The 27360-nt window shown below is 46.8% G+C and overlaps 1 protein-coding gene across 1 annotated transcript; it reads left to right on the top strand.

Moving 5' to 3' along the window:
- Nucleotides 1-4070: 4070 nt before the first annotated feature.
- LOC136635974 (rho guanine nucleotide exchange factor 9-like) lies at nt 4071-26910 on the top strand (the record flags this gene model as incomplete). The annotated part of the gene is made up of 6 exons (XM_066611027.1): nt 4071-4179; nt 5260-5391; nt 13223-13466; nt 14481-14549; nt 23318-23477; nt 26898-26910. Coding segments are annotated over 6 exons (727 nt in total), but the record flags the coding sequence as incomplete, so codon positions are not given.
- Between the last annotated feature and the right edge of the window lie 450 nt (nt 26911-27360).

The following is a 27360-nucleotide window of genomic DNA, read 5'->3' as shown; positions in this document are numbered from 1 at the left end:
GTGCTTCGAGCACCGGCTGCTGTACGAAATCCAAAGGCGCTGGCGTGAATGCAAAGTATGTTGCGTGCCGCCAACATCCTGTTTTTGAAGCGAGGGTGGCTTGATGAGTGGTAACCTGGGGGAGATAAAAGATCCCATTGGGGGCTGAGCCCCAGGGGAGGGGATCTCTGGCTTCCCTCCGCCATGTTGACAGAAGGCATTAAAAATGAGGCTGATGAAAAGGGCGATATTTCTCCCGCTCTCTGCTTTCCATTCTGATCTTCCCATCGCCCAGCACATTAATCAAACCATCAGCCTCTCATTAAACACCAGACTGCCAGTCACTTGACTGCATAATGCAACCAAGCAACGAAAAAGATTTGCTGTGCTTGGCAAATGGGCATCTGGGAGCCCTGGTATTGCAGCCTTTGTCACCCATAATTTGGTCATCCCTGGCATCGAATAGCAAAGCACACTTCTGCCAACTTAGTTCTTCTCTGCCTTGTGCCCTTGAGTGGGTCTCTTCAATATCCCCCCATCTCTGCCTGTTTTCCATTCCTGTCGCCTGGTCATTCAGAGAGAGAGAGAGAGAGAGAGAGAGAGGATGTCCTATGGCATTGCTTGGGATCTTGATGATTGACGGCTTTCATCCTCAGTGAGGACGCTGACCCTCAGGTCTTCTGTGTGTCGCTTTTGCAATGGCCTCAGCCCCCAGAGAGCATGGAGCATGAACCCTGCTAGAACATGGTTGACCTTCTGGTCTCTCTAGTGGTGCACATAAGTGTTTGCGGACTCCTGTATGAGGAGAACAAGGCTGTTTTCCCAGAGAAACAGGAGGCAGCTTGGACATTGCGTAGGACTACGGTCCACTCGTCTGCAAGAGTCCCAGGAAGGTTTATTCCCAGTTAAAACATCACCCTGGGAGATGGTGCAATCAGGATTCGAGCCATGGTGGGGGCAAAGTGTTAAGCTCCCTACTCCCCCTGCAGACACTGATGTGCTGCTTTTTAATAAAACCAAAACACCACATTGCAATCGATGTGTAATGTGACCACATTACACATGTAGCGCAATATGGCGTTTGGCCTTTGCAGAGTGTAGGCGATTGGCCACCAAGAGGATCTTTCCTCCATTCTCATTGGATCACTTCTGTAGCAGTTCCAGTTTGCTCAGAAACCCCCCTCAGACATAATGGAAGGGTTCCGTAAACGATGCTCTCATTCACCCGTGGTTGCTGGTTGATCTGCAGGAGACAGATTTGCACACTCAAAGAGTACCCTCACCCAGGGCCCACCTTAGGAGCCGCAAGGCCCAGTTGGAAACATGAATTGCAGGGCCTCAGGATCACAGCCAAGGGTTGTAGACTCTTAGTGATCTGCATCAAATTTATTATAGATTTCATGTTGCTGTGGTAGAATGGAAAGCCATCGAGACGTGCACTTAAAAAGTGCATGTGAGTTAATGGACCAAATGGATCCAAGCACATTTTAATGAAAAATTGCATACAAGACTAGAGTAGATTATCCTAGTGCGGGGGGGGCCCTTAGGTGGGGGCCCAATTGGAAGCAATTGGCTTAAAGCCAGCCCTTCCCCCACCAATGTCAGTTGCCCAGACATAGCCATGCATTGCCTTTGCCTCGAGACACAATGACTTTCTCAGACGTCCTCAAACCCATGGCAAGAATACCTTCTGAGCTGAGCGTTTACCTCCCTAGAGAGGCGATGGCAGGACAGCCGAGGCCCTGGGGGAGAACGCAAGATTTGTTGGATTGTTTGTTTGGACTCAAGACCCAGCATGTGGGTCAAGGAGAGCTAGTACTGGATGTTCTCGTGCATTACTCAGGCAGAGCGCTGAGAGTCGATGACAGCTACGGATGACTCGGGTTTCTGACGCCGCCTCTCTGTCCTTAGATGAACTCTGGTCAACCCTGGGTGCTGTGTGAATGCCACTTTTTGAATGACGCTGAATGGGTCGCCAGGGGGAGGAGAGCCGACATAGATCCGGCTATGCTGAAGATTCTTGACCCGAACCCCTTCAGCATGCCTGGGCAGTTTTACTTTCCAGTGGCGCACCTGTAATGAAAGTGTGGGGAGGGGGAGGGAAGAAACCCCAGAAATGAATATTCATGACAAGCCTGCTAATATTCCTTTCTGTTAAAGAAAGAGATAGAGAAGTGGGCCAGAAATATCTATCAATATGAATCCCATCTTAATGGCTTCAGGGCACATCACTGCATCTTTGAAGGAGAATGCTGACAGCATGGTTCTCCTGGAATCTGCTAGATTCATGTTGCTGCTGGGCCTTTAACGTAAAGCAGTCTGCCGCTCATCTTTGTCCCTTTGCAAGCGGATCCTTGGAATGCGTCTATTTATAAGCCCGATACTGTATATTTTAAGTAGTGTTCTCAACGTGCGCGGTATAATAAAACTCCCATCATTTTAGATCTCATTTCTGCGTCCCTTGCAGGGACTCCACGCCTTGGATTCAGCTAATCAAGTTGAAGTGTTTACAGAGGCCTTTTCTCTCCTCCGGCCGCAGTCTCTACGACTGGAATAGCATCAGATGTTCTATTTTTAGGAGGCAGGGGTCTCTCCCTTCCTTTTCCTCCTCACTAAAAACTTGAGATGACCCACAAGCTGCTAGGATGACTCATGCTTTATTCAATAACCTCTCTTAGGGCGCAATCCTAACCAACTTCCCAGCGCTGGCATAGCTGTGCCAGTGGGGCATATGCTGCATCCTGCATTTGGGGGGGGGGCAGTTATGGAGGCATCCTCAAGTTAAGGCAATGTTTGTTCCCTTACCTCGGAGTTGCATTGACCTTACCTTGATGCTGGAAAGTTGGATTGCTCAATTAGGGCCCAGTCCTATCTATTTCCCCTCCGCCAATGCAGCCACACCAAATAATAATAATAACAACAACAACAACAACAACAACAACAACAACAACAAGGTATTTCTATACCGCCTTTCTGGTCATCGGATTTCTCCTCTGACTTTATTCAAGGCAGTTTACATAGGCAGGCATTTCTAAATCCTTACAATCATAGAGGTTCTCTCTTTCAAGAACCAGCAACATATCCGAATGGATCTTCCTGGTTTGGTCTCACTTCTGGCCACCAGTTCTCCCACGCAGGCTGACAAGCAGCTCCATCTCTCACCTGGAGGGCAGCCAAGACGCTTCTTGCTCACACCAAGAGCAGGTGGAATCACTCAGCTGGGCTTGTCAGCTGCTTCAAGGTCTCATTCTCAGCCATTCAGGGAGCTGCCGGTGTCCTCGAACTGGCGACCTTCTGATGTTATCTTCGGGCTAACGAAGGCTCTACCATCTAAACCAGGGGTGTCGAAAGTTTTTGGCAGGAGGGCCACATGGTCTCTCTGACAGGGCCGGGGGGGGGGGAAGAATTAATTTACATTAAAAATTTGAATAAATTTACATAAGTTTACAGAAATGAATATATTAAAGATGAACTTATATGAATGAATGTCTTGCAATAGCTCAAGGCCTATAAAAGGCCTTGCACAAAGCAAGGCTGGCCTTTCCTTTGCTGCTGCTACTGCATCACAGAAGTGAAACAACAAGCAGTGGAGGGAGCCCTCATCCCACAGCTCATGCGAGAGGTCAAATAGTCTCCTTCATGCTGAGAGCAGTTGCGTCTGGCCAGTGCGGGCTCCAATATATCTCCGGAGGGCCAGAGGCTCATTGGAGACTGGGGGCTCCCTGAGGGCCGCATTGAGAGGCCTCGAGGGCCACAAGTGGCCCCAGGGCCGGGGTTTGGGCACCCCTGTTCTGGGCCAGACCTCCTGCCCAAAATGGTTTGTGCTACATTCTGTGGGGAGGGGCAGTCCCAAAGCTCCCCTCTGGATAAAGGAATGTTTATTCCCTCACCCCAGAAATAAGCCTCCGAGGACCAACCAGGCCTACCCAGATTTGTGCCAATGAAACTGGTGCAAATCCGCATGGGCCCAGGTCTGTGGATCGAGGCCAGGAAAGGGGCTAGGATTCAGCAGACGCTGCTACCACCAAACCCACCCCCTTCCTGGACCTGATCTGCTCACCCTCACCCACTCTCCTCACCTCCTCTGCCAGCCTGCCTGGGTTGGCACACCTCCTCCAGCGCACAGAGAGCATCTCCAGCCTCAATGCAAGCATCCAGCCAGCACATGACTTGACTGGTTCTGTGCTGATGTCGCTTCAGGTGAGGCTTCATTTGGTTTTGGAATCTGTCCCTTTTCTGTCGATGGGAACATCAGTCCTTCCTGGACTTTGTTAGTACCTTTGGAAATATTATTCATGTGCGATGTGTATATCGTCTTGCATGTATTTGATCCTTCTTTTTGAGATGGTGTCCTTAACACAGATAATTTGCACTGTATCCTACTTTGAGTCAACATTTTGGAATATTTTCTTCAGTATATTGTTCACTGATGTGCACTCAGAGTGGAGCTCTGTGGGTTGTCCACGATTCTGTCTCCTCCCCTCCCTTTGTTCTTTAAGCTGAGCGAGAATCTGTGAGCAGCGCCCTACATTCCCACCTGATTCTATTTCCTGAACAGCTGGGAACTTTTCACTGTATCCGCCCTGCTTTCCACCCTTCACCTGTGCTCCATCCCCTGCCTTGCTAACGTGACTTATGAGGAAGTCACAAGTCTTAACGTGACTTTCCTTATGAGGAAAGGCTACGGCGTTTGGGCCTCTTCAGCCTAGAAAAGAGACGCCTGAGGGGGGACATGATTGAGACATACAAAATTATGCAGGGGATGGACAGAGTGGATAGGGAGATGCTCTTTACACTCTCACATAACACCAGAACCAGGGGACATCCACTCAAATTGAGTGTTGGGACGACAAAAGAAAATATTTCTTTACTCAGCGTGTGGTCGGTCTGTGGAACTCCTTGCCACAGGATGTGGTGCTGGCGTCTAGCCAAGACGCCTTTAAAAGGGGATTGGACAAGTTTCTGGAGGAAAAATCCATTATGGGGTACAAGCCATGATGCGTATGCGCAACCTCCTGATTTTAGAGATGGGTTATGTCAGAAGGCCAGATGCAAGGGAGGGCATCAGGATGAGGTCTCTTGTTTTCTGGTGTGCTCCCTGGGGCATTTGGTGGGCCGCTGTGAGATACAGGAAGCTGGACTAGATGGGCCTATGGCCTGATCCAGTGGGGCTGTTCTTATGTTCTTATGACTTTCCTTCAAGGACAGTGTTGTCAAATGACCCACAGCCACTGTGTGGGGCATGAACATTTACTCCGCCACTTCCTCTGTGTCCTCTAGGGGGAAGACATCTTGGATCGCAGCTCTGAGCTGATCTACACTGGGGAGATGTCCTGGATTTACCAGCCTTACGGACGAAGCCAGCAACGGGTCTTTTTCCTCTTCGATCACCAGATGGTACTCTGCAAAAAGGTAGTGAAATCTGATCTCGGCTCCCTAATGCAGCCATTTTCAACCACTGTGCCGTGGCACACTGGTGTGCCCTGAGTGGTCCATAGGCGTGCCACAGGAATTTGGGGGGAGGTCATTTATTAATAGGGCCAGTGGGAGATGTGAGCCCCACTGGCAGCGTGGTGTGCCTTGTCAATTGTCAACAACCTGGTGGTGTGCCTTGACCATTGTAGTGCCTTGTCAGTGTGCCGTGAGCTGAAAAAGGTTGAAAATCACTCCCCTAATGTGTGAAGCTCTGTGTTCCCCACCCCAGCTCTCCTCTTGTAAACAATTAAGCAAATCTTCTGAGAGTTCAGAACTCATGTTTATCGTCATTGGCTCCCATGCGACTGATGTTTGGAGGCACACGGTCTCTGCCCCTGAACATACCACAATGCCACCATGACTAGAAGTCATTAATAGATCTTAATTCCATGAAACATACCTCTGTGTATCTGGCATTATTCTTATGTCCAGCTTTTCCTTGGTGGAGCATAAACCCTCCATCATCTGAAACCTTTAAAGAAAAGGACCTTCTCTGTACTGGAATTTCTTGCCTTTAAAGATTCATTTTCTCTTTGCTTTGATGGCCATCAATAATGAAGACTTAGGCAGGCCTTTTGTTTCTGTGTCTCCCTCCAGAGGTGTCACTAGAGGCTGCCATACATGGGGCAGTGACATTGTGACGTCACTTCTGGGTTCTCCTAGAGCATGGGTGCCCAAACCCCAGCCCTGGGGCCACATGCGGCCCTCAAGGCCTCTCAATGCGGCCCTCAGGGAGCCCCCAGTCCCCAGTGAGCCTCTGGCCCTCCAGAGATTTGTTGGAGCCCGCACTGGCCCAACACAGCTGCTCTCAGCGTGAGGGCGACTGTTTGGCCTCTCGCGTGAGCTGTGGGATGAGGGCTCCCTCCACTGCTTGATGTTTCACGACTGTGATGCAGCAGCAGCAGCAAAGGAAAGGCCAGCCCTGCTTTGTGCAAGACCTTTTATAGGCCTTGAGCTATTGCAAAACCTTCACTCATTCATATAAGTTCATCTTCATTATATTCATCTATGTAAATTTATTCAAATTTTAAACATAAATTAATTCTTTTTTTCCCCGGCCCCCGACACAGTGTCAGAGAGATGATGTGGTCCTCCTGCCAAAAACTTTGGACACCCCTGTCCTAGAGTCACAGCAGCGGCTTTGCTGTCTCACTGCCAGCTTGTTCCTTCGCCTTTGGAGGCTCTTGTTATCCTTCCAAAGGAACTGGGGCGGCAGCAAGAACTCAAAGCTACTGAAACACACAGAGGCGGTGGCAGCCTCTATGTACCTGTGACTGCACTGGTGCTACTCCTGCCATGAACATCTTGGCTGGGCCTCACTGCTTTCTGGCCTAGTACACAGGGTGGAAGACCAACCCATTCCCTGCTCGCTATGTCGCTATCTCCTTCTGACATTTCAATTCATTTATTGTTGTTGTTTCAGTTTTGAATGTTTCCCTCCCTCCAGTGATTGCTTTTTATGATGTGAACTACAGTTGTAGGCTCCATTTGCAAGGTAGAAAGGTGGGCTAGGAAGGAACTGGGTTCAAATCACCTCGTTCTTCCATAGGTTCCCCATGTAGCTCCTGATGCTAATTCTCCCCTATAGTTCTGTTTTTCATCTGTACAACAAAGGTTATGACACCCTCTTGTGAAGGACTTGGAAACTCATGGATGAAAAGAGAGAAGTTCACCTAGTTTAATCTCAACCTGAGTTTTTTTTTTCCCCCTTTTATGAATTTTCCAGGGTAATTTGAGTAAGTTATTTGAAACAAATGCAAGGAATCACTGACTGCCAATCACATCAGGGTACAATAAATGTTGTATCTGTCATACCACCAGGGAATTTGCATGGCAGGGGAAGCTGTGATCCTTCTGACTGATTGGCTTTGAGTCCTGGTTCTTCATGGCTTCGTCTTTCATGTTGACGCTTATTAATTTTAATAAGGTATCTTCTGTCAAGGTGTCAGAAGTTCAATATAGAAGCCCGCGGCTGCAGCTGGGTAATTCTCTTTGCAAGACAAAAGATGGCCCTTTCAGATTATTCAATTAACTTTGATGTGATAGAACTGGGTTTCACTCTTCCTCTCCTTCTGCTCCCACACGCAAGGAAAGATACATTTGGATGACTCACTCCCCCCTATTGTATTTGCTGTCACTACAGGACAAAAACAGTGTATAGATAGCATTATCATCCCATAGTCATACTTGACCTGCATCACTGTGAAGCTGACTGCTAGATGCCTCAAAATTCCCCTCATCAAAATCTGTCTTCAGATGTTGCAATTCCAAGTTTCATCCTCCATTATTCGAATATCCAGGTTTGGTGCATATGCAGCTTACCTTAGTTTTTGGTTCTTTCAATACATCCTTTGCCTCAGTTGCATGACCAATATACACATGTTCATTGACAGAGCACCGCAAAAAAAAAAAAAAAGAAGAGGACCTCGGCTCAATGGAGAATGTCAGGTATTTGGAAATGTCTCACCAAGAGCTAGCGTGGTATACAGCTCAAGCCTATTCTTGCCCCCTCCCACCAATGAAGGTGCACCAAAAGAGTTCACACTGTCTCCTGCAGGAGGGGGGGAGTCCAGGACATCTCTTCTGGATAACGGAACTTATCCAGGATAAGCCTCTGCAGCAGGGAGGGTTCTACTCGGGCCTGCACTAGTGAAATTGCTGGCACAGGTCAGCATAGACTGCCACTGAAATTGCCCCCATCCCAGATCTGATCTGCCCTCCCCCTGCCCCCATTGCCACCCTACTTACAAGCACACTGATCTTCAGGGCAAGCTTCTCAGTTACTTTTTGATTTATCCATCATTGTCATTGTCATCACCGTCGCTGCCACCGTCACCATCAGTAGCAACAACTGCAATAGTTCACAGAAGAAAATTATATTTCCCAACCATGAGCAGAACAGGGTGAAACTGTCTTTCATCTGGGTTTGTGCTGAGTCAAGAAGGGGAATAAGATGGATCAAAATGTTAGGAACCCTTGTCATTTTTATTTTTGAAAGAGGAAAGCAGTGCAGTTGTTAAAACCCAGTGTAATTAAAACCCTCTGCAACTACAGTTAAAACTCACACATAAGTACACTATATTTGGGTGCATGGTCATGTGGGAAGGGCAGTTCCCTCTTATGTAACACATTATTTAAACAGAAAATCAACATGGGAAAAGAGCTACATTTAGGGGTCCGAAAGCAAAATGTGCAGATCAAGGAGGAGCAAATGCTCTACGCTCCCATCAGCAGTGATTTTACAACAGAGGGACTCACTTCCGCTGTCGTAAACCCCTCTGCAGTACAGCCCAGGCCCAGAGAGGATTGGGCTGACACATGGGAGGCTGTATCAGCAAGCACCTGGCAGGCCACAAGATCTGGTTGTGTGAGGCTTGCTGGGTCACCAACTATGCAAGCTGACGATGTGATTTGCCTGTTTTTATTAGTGCCCCAGAAGCAAACAGTAATTTCGTCTGCGTTGCTTTAGCCACAGCAACATTGCTGCTTAATGTACCACACCACTTAGCTTCATTATGTCCCGATTAGATCTGTTTCAGGAGAGACTGGAGTAAATTGTCCTCTGTTTCTCCTGTCTGTGACAAATACCAAGCTCGGTCTCACATGTCCAATTCTTGCTAGAGATTTCCACTGGCGTCCCCCCATTCCTTTTTTTTTTTTTACCTTTGTGCCCACGGTCCGCTGCCAATTAACAGAGTATTTGGAAGAATGTGTTGAGTTAACCTCTACAAATGCAGTCCTTGAGAATGCGTTTCATTGATGCCGTTTGCCACATGAGCTCTGCGATGCTCAACTAAAACCAGAAAAGAAAATATGTGCCTAAGAGATTGTGCTTATTCTGTAGTTCTGTGCCTGACTGTGTCACAGAAATACTGGAGCTTATAATGCTGCCATAATTCAGGACCGTGAAAAGTATCCACTTTTTTTTTTTTAAAGCAAGTTTCTAGTTCTGAAGGTTTGAAAGTATGTGAGTGACATTTGATGAAATCACAGAAGTCAGCATGGAGTTGATCAGAATTTCCAGAGCTAATTAGGCAGATTTTCTTAATTTGTGTATTTGATGTCGTTTACGGGTTTTAGTTTGTACAGAATTTGAGGCTGATTTTTCTCAGATCCTAGCTGACTTGGAATTAGCCCTTGCCTACTGAAATGTGCCATTGGAAAGTGTGTGTCAGACCAATCCAGGTATATAACTGCCCACAAAACCTCTGTAGGGGATCTTTACGTGCAGTTGTGGCACATCAAGAACCTCCAAGAAGCCAGAGATTCATTGATTCAGATTCAGATTATACCCTTGATGGTACAGAGTCTGTAGATGGTCTATACTATGGTCTGTGCTATACTATAGATGGTACAGACCATCTATACCAGGGGTCTCTAAGCATGTCAGCCACATAAAATATTTGGCACAGTGTCAAGGGCCAGAAAAAAAAATTAAATACAAAATTTAAATAAATACATTAGAGATGGAACTTGAATGAATGAATGAATGAATGAATGAATGAATGAATGGGCTGAAATGTCCAGGATTTCTCCAAGCACCAACACAGCCCAAGAAATAAAGCATACACTTAAATGGACCCCTATTCCACAAACACAACTCTGGTTGTGTTTGGTCAACTGGGTCAGAGGCTCTCAGAGGATCAAAGGCTGGCTGTGGGCCACATTTGGTCCCCAGGCCAGGGTTTGGAGACTCCTGATCTATACCACAGAGTCTGTACTATAAACAGCAGTTTATACTGAGTGACTTTTCTGGAGCAGCCAAACCAAGCCAGGATGAAGGCAAACAGCCAACTTGTTTCCCTTTCCAAACTGCTTCCTGGACCGTCAAGAAAGACCCTTGCCCACGGTGGAAGGGATAATGCAGAAGGGAAAGACAACACCCTCTTCCCCCTGAGAATGTCTCTTTGCTTCAAAAGGTTTGGGGCTTCGCTCTTTATGAACAAGACCTAACAAGACCCGTCTCTGTTTGAGAGGGCGACTCCAACAGTGAAGCAGGTCAGCACCCTGGAGAGCTCCTTGGAGCATCATTACATATCTGGACACAAAAAACCAAGAAGTGGGAAGCCGGCCCTGTGGGATGCAGATGTCAGAGGTGGGAATCAAGAGTTGGCTTCAGGAATGGTGACTGAACTAAAGCAGCAGCTAAATGAGGTTGAAAGCGCACTGTGGCACATTTCCATGGCCGCTTTCCATGAAGGCTTTCTTGTTTTGTGCAATACATATGAGTGGGTGGCTTGAGACTGAGCTGTAGGACCACAAGAGGAGAAGGAGCTGTTGTAGCTGTGTAGCTGGCATAGGTCCAGGGAGACCTGGGTAGGCCTACAGACCTCTGTAGGCCTACAGACCTCTGTAGGCAACCAGGAGGCCTACAGAGAGGTAAGTGTCAGGGACCCCTGACCCAACCAGGGAGCTGGAGAGGTAGGGGTGTGGGCTCAGCAGAGACCCAGGGAGCGCTTGTGAAGCCCCCACCTGGAGGACTAACAGAGGGGAACAGTGAGGAGGGAAAGAGAAGGCTAGCCATAGAGCTGGGCGGGGCCAGGGGATTTCCCTTTAAGCCTCACCAGGAAGGAAGAGGAAGGGGTGGGGAGGCCAGAGAGGGCCTCATAAGGAGGGAGAAGGCCATTGATGAGCTGGCTAGCTGGAGGGAGGCAGGAGTCCTGGGTTCTGCCTGACCTCACCCAGGACCAAGGCTACAGCCACCACAACAGGGCAGAGGACCAGGGTGAAGTAAACCCCCTCCACCTGTTCTTCTCTGAGTCCTCTCCCCAGGGGTCTCTGCACCCAAGGATCCACCCGCCGATCCTGACCCTCCACAGTAAGGGAAAAAAATATTTGTCTTTACACCTTACCCCTCCCAGGCCTCCCGATCGCCTCCCCCATTACCCCTCTCATGCGCCAAGTTGGTGCAAATGCATTGTTGCCAGTGGTGGAATAGGGCTGTAACTCCTGTAAGACTCCTATAGTCTAACTGGTCACCCAATACTGCTCTAGATAAGATGGCCATCTGCTAAGGCACCAAATACTCCTGATAATTTGGCAACCTCCCACATCAGCATCTCTCACCATGGCATCCCAAGGTTTATTCTTTCAGCCCAGCCCAGTACCAGCAATTGCAAATCTGTCTACAATGTTAAATAAGAGATAACAAGCCAATTGACCTGGGCCAGAGACAATCCTAGACTCTTCACTGTTCAGCTTTGGGCATGCTTGATCTGTTTTGTTTCGAATTGCCATGCTAAGAGTATTATTAGAGTGCAAATATTTATCTTCACAGTGTTTGTCAAAAGACCTGAAATAAAATTCCAGGAAAGCCAATTCTTTGCTGCCTGAATGGTTCTCAGATCACATCCAGGTGTCCTGATAGATGTTCAGGACTCCTGTTGTAATGACTCAACCTTCAGTCAGGTTTCCTTGAAATTACCCATTTAATTTTTTAAGGGGTTTTGCATGTGTCTTCTTAGAAAGTAGAACCTTTTATGTAATTAGTTCTTCCATGGGTGGTTGTTTTTCTCCTGATGAGCTGACTTTTCTGGGTCCAGGTCACATAGATGATTTATACAGCGGGGCCTGCTTCCTTCTGTCATCGGTGGCACCGAAGCTAGTCAGAAGTTAATTCACTGGAAACCGTCAAGTGTCCTTACAACTGGAGGACAAAATTAATTCTGGAATGATTTATGGTCCGCCTTGCCAAAGCAGATGAACAGAACGGAGGGAGGGCTGTTTTAAGGCATCCGTTTTGCAACATCTGCATTCCTATTCTGGTGTCACAGTATTTGCAGGAAGATCTTTCCAAATATTTATGGAGTGTCACATTGCCCAGCTGGAATGTGCCAGCAGTCAGGCTAGTTGATGGCTCAGATGGAGGAAATGTGGGAGGCAATGCCAGAAAGTCAGGTGGCTACAGAAATGTCCTAGAGCTGATCAGTAACCTGGAGGAATATATATATTCCCCAGCAGAGCTTGCCCCCAACTCTGTTTGTGAGCCCCCTTCCTTCCCTAATACAAAACCTACCTTTGCAAAGGGTGCACAACCAATAGGAAGGGGAGGGCTTGCACTAGTGAAATTGCACTACTCAGACCCGCACTAGTGAAATTGCTGGGGTAGGTAGGTCTGTATGGCCTAGGATCAGGTCTGGGAAATGGGTTTGGATCCGTTCCTTTGTTGTATCCATATGTTATCTGTACCCTTATCAATGGATTTGTTGTTTCTGTTTATTATATGCAATGAAGGTAGGATCAATAGACAAGCAATGGGGCAGCCCTTTTTCTTTCTTATTGACTTCTTGCTTCTTGAGGGAGGGAGGAGGTCACATAGAGGAAGGGGTGTTTAAAATTTTGTTGTATAGAAGGGGGGGATGACATCTGTCCTGAGTGACAAATGTATTAGCTATACCACCATCTGCAGATTCTTCAGTCTCTGGGTTGCTGTCAGGGTCCGGCCCTGAGTCTAGTGCTGGTTGCACCTTCTCAGGAACGGACTCAGAGCTGCTACTCAGAGTAGCCATGATGAGTTTTGACAACATTCTTGGTCTCTTCCAGTAACACTTGTTTCCTAGCAGTCTAGCCTTAAGGTTGGGGATCAGGTTCAAGGATACCTGGCAACCAAAGACCTAATCATCTTAATTAACAGTTAATTGTCATTAATGAAGGATGAATATTTCCAGATCGATAACTTGGTTGTAACTCCTGAGAATGCATATAAGTCAGGATGAAAGGCCACATAGGGATTAGAATACTTTTTTTTTTTTTTGTTCTTCCCATGTAGGATCTGATAAGAAGAGACATTCTGTATTACAAAGGCCGCATTGATATGGATCGGTATGAGGTTCTGGACATAGAAGATGGGAGGGATGATGACTTCAATGTGAGCATGAAAAATGCCTTCAAGCTTCACAACAAGGAGACTGAGGAAATGCACTTATTTTTTGCCAAGAAGCTGGAGGAGAAACTTCGGTGGCTGAGAGCTTTCCGGGAGGAGCGAAAGATGGTGCAAGAAGATGAAAAGATAGGTAGGGTCCAGGGCTTAATCAGGTGGGAGGGACGTTGGTCACTGATGTCCATCCCTGCCTCCTGGCCAGGTATTTCTCAGAATGTTTGACCATTGCCTTCCACGCTTTTCTGGGCAGAATAAAACCTTTCTTAAAAGTAGGAGACTGATTGCACCAACTTTTTGTGATGTTTCTTGGAAGGCCAAGCTGGCCCACAAAAGCTTTGAATGGTGATAGATACCCACGTGTCGGTGGTTCCCAAACTCACCAGGATCATGGCACCCTCTCCGCCTCTTCTTCCTGGTTTAGCCAGGCACCACTGTCTTGGATCTCATGACATTTTGTGAGATCCAAGGTGGTGGTGTGCAAATCCTGTGAGATCTCAAAAGATCAAAGATGGCAGCACCCAAATCTTATGGGATTTGCATGCCACCTGCTTGAATCTAGTGAGATTTCCTAAGGCATGTCTTCAGTGACTCCAGAGTTGGGGAAGCCAGTGCAAGGACACACACCAGCCTCCCTGTGCTGAATCCAGACTGGCAAACAGCGAGTTTGTGCCGGTCAAGGGCAGCCGGTGCAGGGGGTTGAGGAGGGAGGGGGAAGGTGGAATGTAGATGATATGAGGCAGAGGAGGGCAGGCCAGTGGGCTCCCTGAGGTATCTGGTGGGCCACTGTGAGACACAGGAAGCTGGACTAGATGGTTCTTCGGCCTGATCCAGTGGGGCTGTTCTTATGTTCTTAACTACAATTCCCAGGAAGCCTTGCAGGTCTTCTTGTTATCTGGTGTGCTCCCTGGGGCATTTGGTGGGCTGCTCTGAGATACAGGAAGCTGGACTAGATGGGTCTTCAGCCTAATCCAGTGGGGCTTTCTTAATGTTCTTATGCCTCCCTCCAGAGCATATGCAAACAGGATGGCATCTTCACAGGTCACGAAAAAGGCAGCAATTTCAGCCCCACTCTCATGTTGACCACGGCATCGAGAAACCGTGTCCGGAACTCTCTGGTGTGTTCACTTTTTCTTTTCCCTTTCTCCAGGCTTTGAAATTTCTGAAAATCAAAAACGACAGGCAGCCATGACAGTAAGGAAAGTCAGTAAGCAGAAAGGTAACTACCAATGTGTGCTTTTTTAGGTGGGTGGAGGGCAAGAGGGCAGTGGAAATCTGGGGCTTCTTTCCCTTTCTTTGGGCAGCCTGATGCATTTATGGGTCACAGCAGTCTGTGATGCGCAGGCATTCAAGCAAACAGGTGCATTTGCTCCTCTGTGTCCAAAGAATACACAAACGTTCCTCTCTGGTCACAAGAAGGATGGGCAATGGGTGTGCTGCAGCCTGGCTTTCAGACCAATGGACCACGTTTTGCAGACTGTCAACCCAGTTGTAGTCCAATGTATGCGTGTGTTGTGAGTCAAATGCCATTAAACGTGGTAGTGATATGCCCCTGCCATCCTATATTGTACTTCTTTTAAAATTATAATTCATTAATGCACCAGTCATTAATAAAATGCATCAGTGCAACGCAACCAGGCCCCCTCTGCTGCAGAGAATAAAGAAGCATTTATTGGGAAGCACGTGGAGTGGAATTTGCATTTAGAAAAGTGATATGTGAATATATTAAGGACATGAATAATAAATCAGGCCTCCCTGCAGACTGCAGTGGGTGGGGAGGGATACGAAAGAAGAGCTCAAATGCAGAAGATCTCAGTCCCCAGCATCTCCATGTAAAGGACAGCAAACAGGCAAAGACTTCTGCTTAAGACCAGGACATCTGCAAGAGGGATCTGAAGGCCTTAGGAGTGGACCTCAACAGGTGGGAAACCCTGGCCTCTGAGCGGCCCACTTGGAGGCAGGCTGTGCAGCATGGCCTTTCCCAGTTTGAAGAGACACTTTGCCAGCAGTCTGAGGCAAAGAGGCAAAGAAGGAAGGCCCATAGCCAGGGAGACAAACCAGGGACAGACTGCACTTGCTCCCGGTGTGGAAGGGATTGTCACTCCCGAATTGGCCTTTTCAGCCACACTAGATGCTGTTCCAGAACCACCATTCAGAGCACGATACCAGAGTCTTTCGAGACTGAAGGTTGCCAACATATATAAGACCTGGGAGAGACTCCACTGGTCAGAAGAGCCCAGTATTGTTAAATTTTTGATGCCAAGACCTTAGGATGCTGTTTGTTTTTTTTCTGGAGTGCAATTTTACCTTTGTTCGCTCTTCCACCCAAACCCACAGTGGGCATTTCTTACTTGTGGGCTTTGCATTTGCGGATTTGAGCCACAGGAGGCCTTACAGTGCTGCCTGGACTTGATCAGAAGCCACTTCTAGTTCACTCTGGTGGCTTCCAGTCACTTCCAGGGGGCCTTCTGAGGCAGCTGGTATGCCGCTGTGACCTCTGGAGGGCTGGGTGCTGCCTCCAGGTGAGTTGCAGTGTCACATCGCCATCCCTCCATGAATTCCAGTATCTGTGGCCTTTGGTATCCACAGGAGGTCCTGGAATGGATTCCAAGCACCCACTGTATGTATTTTTTCTTAATCCGCTTCTAGAACAATGATCAGGCATCCTGCTTCCAACTGTGACATAACCCAGTTAATGCTGCCTCCCAGTGACCTGTATTCCCTTTGCCCACTCAGCCAGAGCTCAGGCATGGGACCAGGAATTCTTGGTGCTTCTCGGATTCTCCCACATAGCACGGAATTTCCCTATATCCTTATTCTCTCCTTTGGGATGATTTCCCTGTCCACATATTAGTAGCAAAGGTGAGACCCTTGGTGCTTAGAACTTTGCCTCTCTGGTGGGCATGGAGTGATAGATGCATCTGGTGTTGTGGAGAGGTTTTCAGGAGGTCTATCAGCCTATTGTGGTACAGTAGCGTGTCTCAGAATATAGTTCTACAACAGATTGGGGAATCACTGGAGTAGACAATACCGGCTCGGTGGATCTCTGGACACCACACCATTGGTGGACACCACATGATCTGATGATTACCATTAACTTGGTTGACAACCTTCAGTCTCGAAAGACTAAGGTATAAGCCTACAGCACCCAGTATTCCCAGGTGGCCTCCCATCCAAGTACTAACCAGGCCTGACCCTGCTTAGCTTCCAAGATCAGATGAGATCCGATATGTGCAGGGTAACAGTTGCTGCTCCATTAACTTAGACATCTTTAAGGGACAACTCAAGGAAAATAGCCCTGTCAGCGTTCTACTAGTCATGCTGGGTATATGAAAAGTCCAGGTTCAGAAGCAGCAATGCCACAGAATATCAGGTGCTCAGAGGAGAAACAGCAAGGGAAGCTACTGACATCATGTCCCAATCAGGGATTTCCTCAGATGGACCTGGAGTCTGATCCAGTCAGATTGTCTTCAGTCCAATCCGCTAGCACAGTTTTCAGTGCCACAACTCACCTCGTCCTCTCTGTAGCACCACAATACCTTATTGAGAGGCCCTGGAAGCTGGTTCCGAGCCATGCCTGGAAGTTGTGTCTACAAACCGGAAGTCACTTTTGGTTGCTTCCGCGAGGCATTCTAAGGTCCATGCAGGTCAATACAGTGGGTTGCAGGCCCGGTGTGTCCGAAAGCAGCCTCCCAAGCCTCCTAATAAAGCTTCACGGCGCTATAGGGAGCGTCATGGCAGATCTAAAACACATGCATTACATGGGCTTGTGACCCACCAGTCACAACCCTTAGTTTGGGAACTGTTGCATTGGGAACGTTTGAGCCAAGTGTCCTGCTTTGCAAGAGAGACTTGCAGAAGCAAACTCTCTCTTCTCTCAGCTGTTTCAGAAGAAGTTCCTAGTAGATCGTGACAGGAGCCTTGCTTATTTGTAATGAAACTGAAGTTGACTAGAGACTGTATATGGACACTTCCAATTAAATTGCTTGAGATGTTCATCGGGGTAATTGCGGCGTATTTAATTGTATAACATAGTAGTTGCTTTCTCATTTTCTCTGCCTCTCTGTGGATCCTCTGAAAAATGATGTTGTATGCTCTCTCTTTTTTTAATTTTTGTTTTGTTTTGCTTTTGTCTGTCCAGGTTTCCTTTCCTACAAAATTAATTAGTTTCTGCCTCCCCAGTTGCTCAAGAATTGCCTCCCTTTTTGCCTCTTTTGCAGTTTGGGGAATTCCTTATATGATAAGGCATCTTTATTCTTCAGGCTTAGAGGAGTCAAATGGAGTGAAACCCCCATCACTTCACTGAAGACGTTAATGTAGGAATGACAGTTAAACTCCTTCACTGTAAGCAGCAAAGTGGTAAAGATGAACAGTTGAAGGTGGCTCGCGTGGTAAAGACGAGCAGATTTATCACGGCGTAAACGTGCGTGGAGCCCACCTCACCCCAGCAGTGTCTTTTCTAGTGGCTGTCTGCTGGTGTTGCATCTTTTTAGATTGTGAGCCCTTTTGGGACAGGGAGCCATTAGATATTTGATTTTCTCTGTAAACCGCTTTGTGAACTTTTTGTCGAAAAGCGGTATATAAATACTGTTGTTGTTGTTGCTGTTGATGTTGGAGCGGAGCAAACTCAATCAGATGTGTGTCTTGTCTATGAAAGGCGATGCCGTGATAAATGGTTCTCATTAAGGTACCGCAAGATTCGTGGTTGGTTTGGCCGCAGCAAACTGGCATCGCTCTTCCCCCCCTCTCTGTAGTAGCTATGGCTTAACCCACTATGAGAGCCAGTTGAACCTTTCTGCTCAGGCAGTGGACTGGGGAAGGTGGCAAAATGGTGGAGGCAGGAGGTGGGCGAAAACAGTGACAAAGAAATAAAAGCACACTTTCTGCACATCTCATTTTTGTAAAAAAAAACAAATCTGCATAAACATAAAACCATTTTATATGGTTTTTATGTCTCATTTAACGGGGAAGCTCATGGGTATTGACTGTGTCTGCATCTGCTGACACTATACCACCTATATCACCTACCAGGAACACTTTTAAAGCAATTATAATTTATAATTAGAATGTGAATTTTTGAAGAAAAGCACATCGCACCATTTTCTGCACTTCTAACTTGGGAAAACACCAAGATCCATGGAAAAAAATAAAACTGTTTTCTGCTCCACTTGTCTGGGCTTACCTGTCCAGCTTCCAACTCCGCTGCTGGTTCTTGTAAAGTGGACAGAGGGGGAAAATGCTGGGAAAGTGGAGGGAATGATGGAAATAAGGAGGTTCCACCCCCAGCATGCCCCCTACTGAATCACTACCAAGCTTCAGCAGCGGAAGAGCAGAATGTGCAAGATGAGTGCTGTGTGTGTTTGTAGAGGACAGGTGGTGGAATTTGGGGGAGTGGATTCAGGTGTAGTCTCGACTTGGGCTGCCCCAGTAGCATCTATAATGGTTTGTCTGCTGCCTCTAATTGCCAGATGCAGGGGAGGGCACCAGGATGCAGGTTGTGTCTGTTGTCTTGTGTACTCCCTGGGGCATTTGGTGGGCCACTGTGAGATACAGGAAGCTGGACTAGATGGGCCCGTGGCCTCGTCTAGCGGGGCTTTTCTTATGTTCTTATGCCCCCTGTAAACTTTTGTGTTGCAGAGTTCATCTTCCTCCAACCTGGGGATAGCATTGAAACTTTGCACTAAATGACATTTGAAGCAAATCCTGACCCCCTGAGATTTTCACGGGAAGCCAATCTCCATAAATAAGTGAGGGAGCAGCTAGCAGGGTCATCTCAGTCTTGTCCCCCTGACTGTTCCCTTTGCCAGTGCATCCTCCTGGAGCTGAGCTTTTCCATCTTTTTAAAGCATTCCCCAAGGAATGCTACGTCATGGGTATTTAATTTTCAAAGTTCTCAAAGGCATTTCATCTTTGTCTGCCGGGTTTATTGCCATTCTGCTGGAACGGTTGATTTCTTCATTGATTTGTAGCTGATTCGCGTGTGTTTATTTGTTTGTTTCGTGCCATCCATCTGCATGTCTCTTTGCCAAGAGAGAGATGGCAAGTCATTGCTTAAAGGGATTTACAAACCAGGGGAAAAAAAGCACAAAGGAAAAACAGAGGAGTGAGAGGGAAATGAAGGCAGGAGTAAACAGGAGACGAACATGGTGCCTTTGCTCAGTAGGGTATGGGGTCAAGGGGGTGATGGAAAAAAACAGGTTTCAAGAAGTGATTTGAAGGAAGGAAAAGAAATGACATCACAGAGTGCTGTAGGAGGATGCTCCATGCTTAGGCTTCGATCCTATTTTAATTGTCAAGTTTTCTTTTCGTTTTTTTAAATATTTATAGTTTTAACTGTGCATCAGCTGCCAAAGAGTTCCATCTTACGCACATCTACTCAGGTACAGTGGGCATAGGATTGTAGACTATGTGTGGAAATATGGGATACACATTTTTAAAAAGGGGGGAAAAAAAAAACCAGAACTGAATACACAATGAAATAAATGAACTCTTCACCTGGGCTTGTCTAGCATATCCGGGGGAAGTCTATACTAACAGCCCAATCCTAAGCTTCCCGGCACTGCAGTCTATAGTGACGCTAAAATGGCCACAGCTGTATCCTCTGGGGCCGGGTAATCCTGGGAGGGAGATGACATTTGTCCCCTTACCCCGAGTAAAGCCCCAGCCCCCACAATGGGGCTACTTGAGTCTGCAGCAGCTAAATCGCTGGCACAGACTGGAGAAACCCAGTGTTGGGTTTCTGAGCCTGAAACAGGGGATAGGATCCAGTGGAGCCCTCCCCATCCCCTCCCAGGTCAGTCCCAACCCACCCTCTCTCTGTCCTCCCCCACCCAGGAACGCCTCCCGCCATCCGCCCTGCACCCCCCACGTTGCCCAGCGTTTACCTTCTTGCCACCAGCAACCGGGGCTTCCTCTGCAGTGCTGGTGGGGTGGCGCAGGCCTCCCCACCAGTGCCATTTACTCCGCGGGTGCCACAAATATGCCTTACAGGATGTTGGCAACACCCAGAGCCAGCAGTATGAGTGTACTGCCTGCGGAGAGGCCGATAGGATTGGGTCCCAAGTTTCAAATTGATTGTATAGAGGTGTGTGTGTGTTTGTGTTTCAACATGGAAAAGCATTATAAATAGAAAATCACATCCTTGCTCCCTGAATTGGTACAGTCTGGAATTCCACCAGCCTATTCTATGTCAGATCGACTCCCGAAGACATCAGTTAAAGTTACGGAGGTGTTTGATGATAACCTCCCATTCAGTGAGACTTTTGTTCTTGTGGGTTTTGTCAGTGATTGTCGATTGCATCCTCTTTTTCTTTTTGTAATCATCCATCTCTCTGTGGCACTTGTCCCTTTTTACCTCCTATCTGAGGAAGTGAGCTTCCTATTTTCTCTGTGATAAAGTTCATAAGGGAGGGAGAGAGAGAGAGAGAAAGGAGAACATTTAAGAAGATGAAATGCACAGGAGAATCTGATTGAGGTGAACATGAAAGCGCTCTATTCCACCAGAATAAACTGCGGCATATTTCGCAAACAGATCATTGCAGTATTAGATGGGAAATGAGTGGGTTATGCTCATTAAATAGAAGGATTTAGGGTAACTGCTTGCTGAAAAATGTCAGTGAGAAGATATGAGTAGAAGGTGACCAAGGGAGGGAGACAAACCTCCCAAAACAGGCTGCGGGATGAATGCGATACAGACACAGGTATCAAGACCCCAGTGGTCATTACCAGTGGGGATAAAGGGCTTGAAGACTGGGTGGTCTGCAGGGTAGAAAAGGTTTTACCGCTCTCTTTATCTTCCATTTTGTTTGGTCATAACAGGAAGCCCCCCTGCATGATGCAAAGCATGTACATGTTTCTCTTTTAAAAGACATTGGAGTCAACTAGACCCCTAAATTGACCACCTAAATAAAGACCACCTAAATTGAGTGGGAAGAATAAAAGAATGGCACCCAGATAAGGAGACGATATTGCACAATCCTAAAATTGCACTAACCATTTTTTTATGACTAGAGGCAGGTGTGTGTGTGTTTTGAGGGCAATGGGGGGTGCTAAGGTTGAAACCGCTTGTTCACATAAGTGTCTGCCTTTGACTCTCAGATGTTTGCCATTATACTGGTATAACCTAATTACACAGGCCTATAAAATTGAGGTTCGGAAAAGTTTTTCCCAAACTTTATGGTGGTTTGATATGAATTTGGGGTGCCGATTTGCCCTATCACGTCTAGTTTTGGAGATATGGTATAGCCTCATTAGTGAATGGTTCAAGCAGCTTCCTCATGAGGAAGCCATGTATGCTTCCTCATGGGGAAGCTGCTTGAACCATTTACTAAAGAGGCTATGCCGTGTCTCCGAAACTAGTTAGGGCAAAACGGATGCCATCTTTGGAATAGGCACCCCAATATACCCAGGAATTGGTGTAACATTTAAGGAAGCAAAATGTGTGTTGGCCTGTGTCATATGTGATGGATTTTTCATCCCCAGTTTTACTTAACGTGATGAGAAAGGCCCCTTAAATTTACTCCTAGGAAAGTATGTATTGTACAGGGTTTTGGTCTGGGTTCTGATCCCTCCATCCTCACAGAATATACCCATTCAATCATTTCTTAATGAACGGCTCTGGCTTCTGGTTCTATGTCTACTGGAGAGGGAAGCCCAAAGGAGATTTTCTTTTAGCTCCAGTCTGGGAGAACCAGAGCAAGAAACTGGCAGGAGGCAAGAATGTTTACCTGGGGGGTGGAAGCTGATAGGAGGGCAATTTGGAAATGTGTGAGTTGTCTTTGTGCAGAAATATGTCCCAAAGGGTAAGGCTAGGTAACATTTTGCAGTCTGAGCAAGCTCTGTGCCACCCGGAAAAAGATTCTGCAGCGGCCTGGCATTGTATTGCTTTTATTGGAGTCATTAACATTAAATTGTATATCGGTGATGTTAGAGTGCCTGGAGACCGTATAGCACAGGACTCTGCGGGGCTCAGTTCCCGTTTTAGTTCACTACGTTTAATACATTGGACAATTCACCAGTGCAATTTCTCTGCAAGCCCCAGTGAGGCACTTGCAAAGCGACTTCACGATGCACCAAGTTCAGTGTGCAATAATGCAATGATTCCTAAGAACATGAGACTGCCATGCTAGATCAGGGGATCGCTCAGCTGCCTCTAGCTTTCCATCTCCATCAGCGGCTAGACAGGCTGTGACAGAGGTAGACCATTCTTGGTGTGTTGTCCCCCTGCCTTTTTTTTTTTCTTTTACTGATTGATTTTCGCTTTCTCCCCCATCTTTGTTCATTAACTATCTTCTTAATTACTTCTCCTCACTTCTGCTACACCCTTTGAGCCATAATTTAGGCCACAGCATTCAGTGAAAGTCACTGAGAACCAAGCTAGCCTTTCTCTGCTTACCTGCTCCGGATTCTGGTTTTTAGCCTAAAATCCTGCACGCACTTACCTGGCAATGTCCCATTGAACTCAAGGGGGGTTACTTTTGCATAGGATTGTACTGCCTGTCACTCTAGAACAGCGATTTTGAACCGGTGTACCTCAGCTCATTGGTATGCCTTAAAAGGTCTGCAGGTGCGCCGTAGGAGTTCGGAGCATAGCAGCCGAAAATGGCTGAAAATCTCTTCTGGGTTTTCTTCTGGGTTTCGAGAGCAACTGTTACTACAGACAGATGCTCTAGAAACAGAGCTCTAGAATTGGTTATCTTCCTTCCTCTGGAGGCAGCAGAGATGAAGAGTGACAAACAATTCATTACTGCAGGCAGTTGCCCTAGAAACAGAGCCGCAGAACCTGGACCAGAGTCCAGAAGTGACATCACAAGAGTTGAAGACCATAGAGAGGACCATAGAGGTCAGTGTGCCATGAGAAGAAAAACGTTGAAAATTGCTGCCCTAGAATGTGACAAATCGCTAGGAACTGACATGTCTATTTGTCCAGTCCGTTCTGATGGATGTCTTTCTTCCTCCCCACCCCTCTCTTCCCCACCATCCATGCAGGTGTTGGCTACTCTCGATCAGTTCCTCCAGCCTACCCACCGCCCCAGGATCCACTAAATCAGGGACAATACATGGTGACGGACGGCATAGCCCAACCACAGGTCTACGAATTCACCGAACCCAAACGCAGCCAGTCACCGTTCTGGCAAAACTTCAGCAGGTTAACGCCATTCAAAAAATAATATATAGAGTGAGATGGAGAATTTTAAAAATAAATTTTAAAAAATTAAAAAAAAAAATTATATTTATAGATGGACCTTTTTTGGAGAAGCACTGTTGCAACTTAAATAAAAAAAATTATATATATAATTTCTATATATATAATTTCATATATATGATTATATGATTATATATATATGATTTCTATATATATATACATGTATATATATATAGTATACTAGTATAGTATATATATACTGAAGGACCAAAAACATTTTTGTTCTGCTACTATCTTCTAGGAAGCACCAAGTACTTCAAATCATGCAACTGACTTTATTTTGACGCCATCAGATTCATTGTTGTTACTGTTGTTTTTAATTATTATTTTATTATTTGGTTTGGTTTTTTGGTGTCAAAATCGTCTCCGGAGAAGATTTCTTTGTTTGTGCATTCCGCCTCTGACTTGTTTCACCCGGGGCCATATTTCTGTGTTTACCCCTCTTTCTTTCTTTTTTTAAAGAAAAAATAAGTATTATTTCTAGATGACCTTCTCTTAGAAGGGGGTTGGGCTCAGGGGCAAATCCTTTCCTACATCTTATGCCCGCAACCCAACTTTGGATGCAACCCTATTGGACCCCAATCCTGCCAGAGCCCCATAGAGATGACTAGGGGGGTCTTCTTCACTGGAACTGGGGCAATTGTGCCGCATGTATTGAATGTTCAGTGGTTGATTGGTGCTTGCTTTTTTTTTTTTTTTAAAAAAAAGCAAACTGCATTTTGTTCCAGAACATTCTCCTCTTCCACATCCCTTCTGTTGATTGCAACTGTTTGGGAAAAAAGGGACAGCAAACAGGAAGCAAGGCTCTGTTCTGATCTCTGGGGAAACAGGCTGCTCGGCAGTGGTGTCTGGTAGGGTGTGCATCTGAGAGCACAGTGGGATGGTGAGAGGGCATCCAGGTCTTTATTATGCAAAGATATATATCTGTCTGGCTGATGTTGCCCTTTTAATACTTGCCTTTCTCCCCCCACCCCTTCAGTTAGTTTGAGCCTAACTTTGAGCCTAAGTTTGAGCCTAAGTTGAGCCTAACTTTCCTTTCCTAGTGATAGTGTCAAGATTGTTCCCATTTGGGCACTGAGCCTCCATGTACCCCAGGTTTTCTTTTGTTTGTGTTTGGTTTTGGCATAGAGAAACGGACACTTAAAACACCTGGTGTTACATCTGCAAAAACTGACAGACTCAAAAGGACATCGGAAAGAGCCTGTGGGCCCCACCAGACTCCCATCTCCTAGCTTAGAGCCTCAAGGAATGGCCCCATTTTCTCATCAAGAATCCCAGTGAATTTGGCCACCTGCACCCCTTGGGTAGCACTGTTGATGATTGCTCTGAGATGCTTTGATCCTCATGAAAACCAACTTTTGCCTAGTCTTCATCATCCAGCCCGTAACGTTTACCCCCAGTTTAGCCTTAAGTCCTTAACCACCAAGCCCAACATGAGCCAGGAATCATGAGCTATAGGATAGTTGCCCAGAAATCAAAAGTTAGTAAGGCAGGGTGGAAAGAGCTTTGTGCTGTTCCCCTGGACCAACCTGCCAAGGTGCTGTTCAGAACAGAGGAGGTGATGAAACAAATGAAGCCCAGTTGCTTGGTGATTATTTTTGTATATTTGCAGCCAGTGTTTTACAAACGGACTTCATTGTCAGTGTAGCCCTCAAGTATCCAACCTCTCTCTCTCTCTCTCTCTCTCTCTCTCTCTCTCTCTCTCTCTCTCTTAAAAAGTTGTGTTTTCCAAATCCATACATTTCATCTTCAGTTCTCCAGATATGTACTAGTTCGCTGGTCTTCAACCTTTTTTGTGCCACAACCCCAATAAATAAACATATGAGACTTGGGGCCCACTGAGGTAGTTTAGGCTGTCCCAAAGTCACCCATTGAGCAGCATGATAGAGCGTCAATTCCAGCTCAGATCCCAGTACACTAACCAGTACCCTGCACTGTCTGTCAGTGTCATTGGCTTGGAACAATTTCACATTTCATCCCAAAATTAAAAATTGAGACGGATGTTCAGAAGGATGCTTATTTTGGGTGCTCTGTGAGGCTTCTTTTCCCACTTGTTGAGGTCCACTGCTTGGAGGCAGGCTGTGCAGCATGGCCTTTCCCAGTTGGAAGAGACACTTGGCCAACAGTCTGAGGCAAAGAGGCAAAGAAGGAAGGCCCACAGCCAGGGAGACAGACCAGGGACAGACTGCACTTGCTCCCAGTGTGGAAGGGATTGTCACTCCCGAATTGGCCTTTTCAGCCACACTAGACGCTGTTCCAGAACCACCTTTCAGAGCACGATACCAGAGTCTTTCGAGACTGAAGGTTGCCAACAGACAAGACAGAGGCTTCTTTTGGGTGTTTTTATTCGGGGAACTGAGTGTGTTTTTATTCGGCCCTTGCAAGTCCCCTCAAGACACCTCCCCACTTGTTTCTATCCTCCCCCCTTCTCTACTACAGTTAGGGATGACAGCTAGGCCTTGTGTGGATGACACTGTATGTGCTGCGATGCTCTGGCTTTCCCCAGTCCCCATAGTTTCTACCTTCTGCACCTCCCATTGACTTATCAACCAGGAACTTAGGAAGCCTCCCATGTCAAAGCGACTTTTTTTTCCTGCAGAGTTAGAGCAAATATCAAGACATGAGTTTAATTGGCAAGAGAGGTGGTGGACTCGTCTTCTGCCTTCACCCCAACAGCTCTCTTTGGCTATGACACTATTTCGTTCAAACTGATCACCTCATCCTAGTGATCAGGTGCAAGCAGGTCAAGGAGGGAGGGAGGGAGAACTCCAGGGTACGCAGAAAGCTCAGTCTGCCCTCTGCAAAGACTTCCCCATCATGTCAATGAGCAGAGCTGGCTCCATCCCTCGCCCGTGAACTGAGCACTGCTTGCTCTGAAAGTCCCTGACGGGTGTGATGCATGCGTGAGAAGTTGGCTGGGTCTTTCCGATGGACCTCAGTGGACTCAGAATTTTGATCCAGTGAAACTGACAAAAAGAAAAATTTTGTATCGCAACCGAGTGTATTTTTAAAAAAGAAAATAACGTGTTTCTATAAGCTGCATTTTTACTGTGAAAAAGCAGATTTTCCTATCGCCTCTCACTAGTTTATTGACATGGGCTTGCTTAGCTGGGCAGATGCTTAAGGGGCACATCTTGTTGCTTGGCCCAAAATTGTATCACTGGAGATGGAAGATGCTTGCTGTTTATGAATGGCTAGAGGGACGGGAGAGAGGAAGAGAGGGGAGGGCGGGAGATTAAGGGGCAACTTGTAAACGTGATGAAAGTTTTTCTTATTCCGTTGCTGTTTTAATTGCTGAAAGGGAGGGGGGGAAGGTAGCCAGCACATCAGTTAAGCCTGTTCATTTACTGTTTTGTGCCTCAGAGAGCGAAAATGAAACATCCATTATTTTTATGAGAAGATGCTTCCTAAATGTTCAGCGCTAGGAAAAAAAAAAACAGGAATCAACATCTTCACGCCATTATTTGCTTCATAAATCAAGACTCTCTCGGTCTGACAGGGCCACTTGTTGGATCCGCAGCTTCTGTCTTAAAGGTGGAAAACAAAAAAAGCCAAAGGGGAAAGAGCTTTGCCGCTCATCGGGCACGCCAAGCGTTGGCACTTGTTCCCGGCCAAGGGAGTGCATTTGCCCCGGCTAGTGGCATTCGAGAACACTCCTCATTTCCATGCGTTGCCACGGGTGCTGCAAGAAGCAGAAAGCGTTTTGCTGCAACCAAGAACCAGTCCTGCCGTTTTGTGCTGCGGGGGTTGGTATCGGGTTGAGCTGTCCTGTATATTCCAAAAGCGTACAACTGTTTGGAGATGGGGAGCGGGGCGCTGGTGGGAT

The sequence above is a fragment of the Tiliqua scincoides genome, unplaced genomic scaffold, assembly GCF_035046505.1.
Source record: "Tiliqua scincoides isolate rTilSci1 unplaced genomic scaffold, rTilSci1.hap2 HAP2_SCAFFOLD_187, whole genome shotgun sequence".
Taxonomy (NCBI): Eukaryota; Metazoa; Chordata; class Lepidosauria; order Squamata; family Scincidae; genus Tiliqua; species Tiliqua scincoides.
This window is presented reverse-complemented; position numbering and strand designations above follow the sequence as displayed.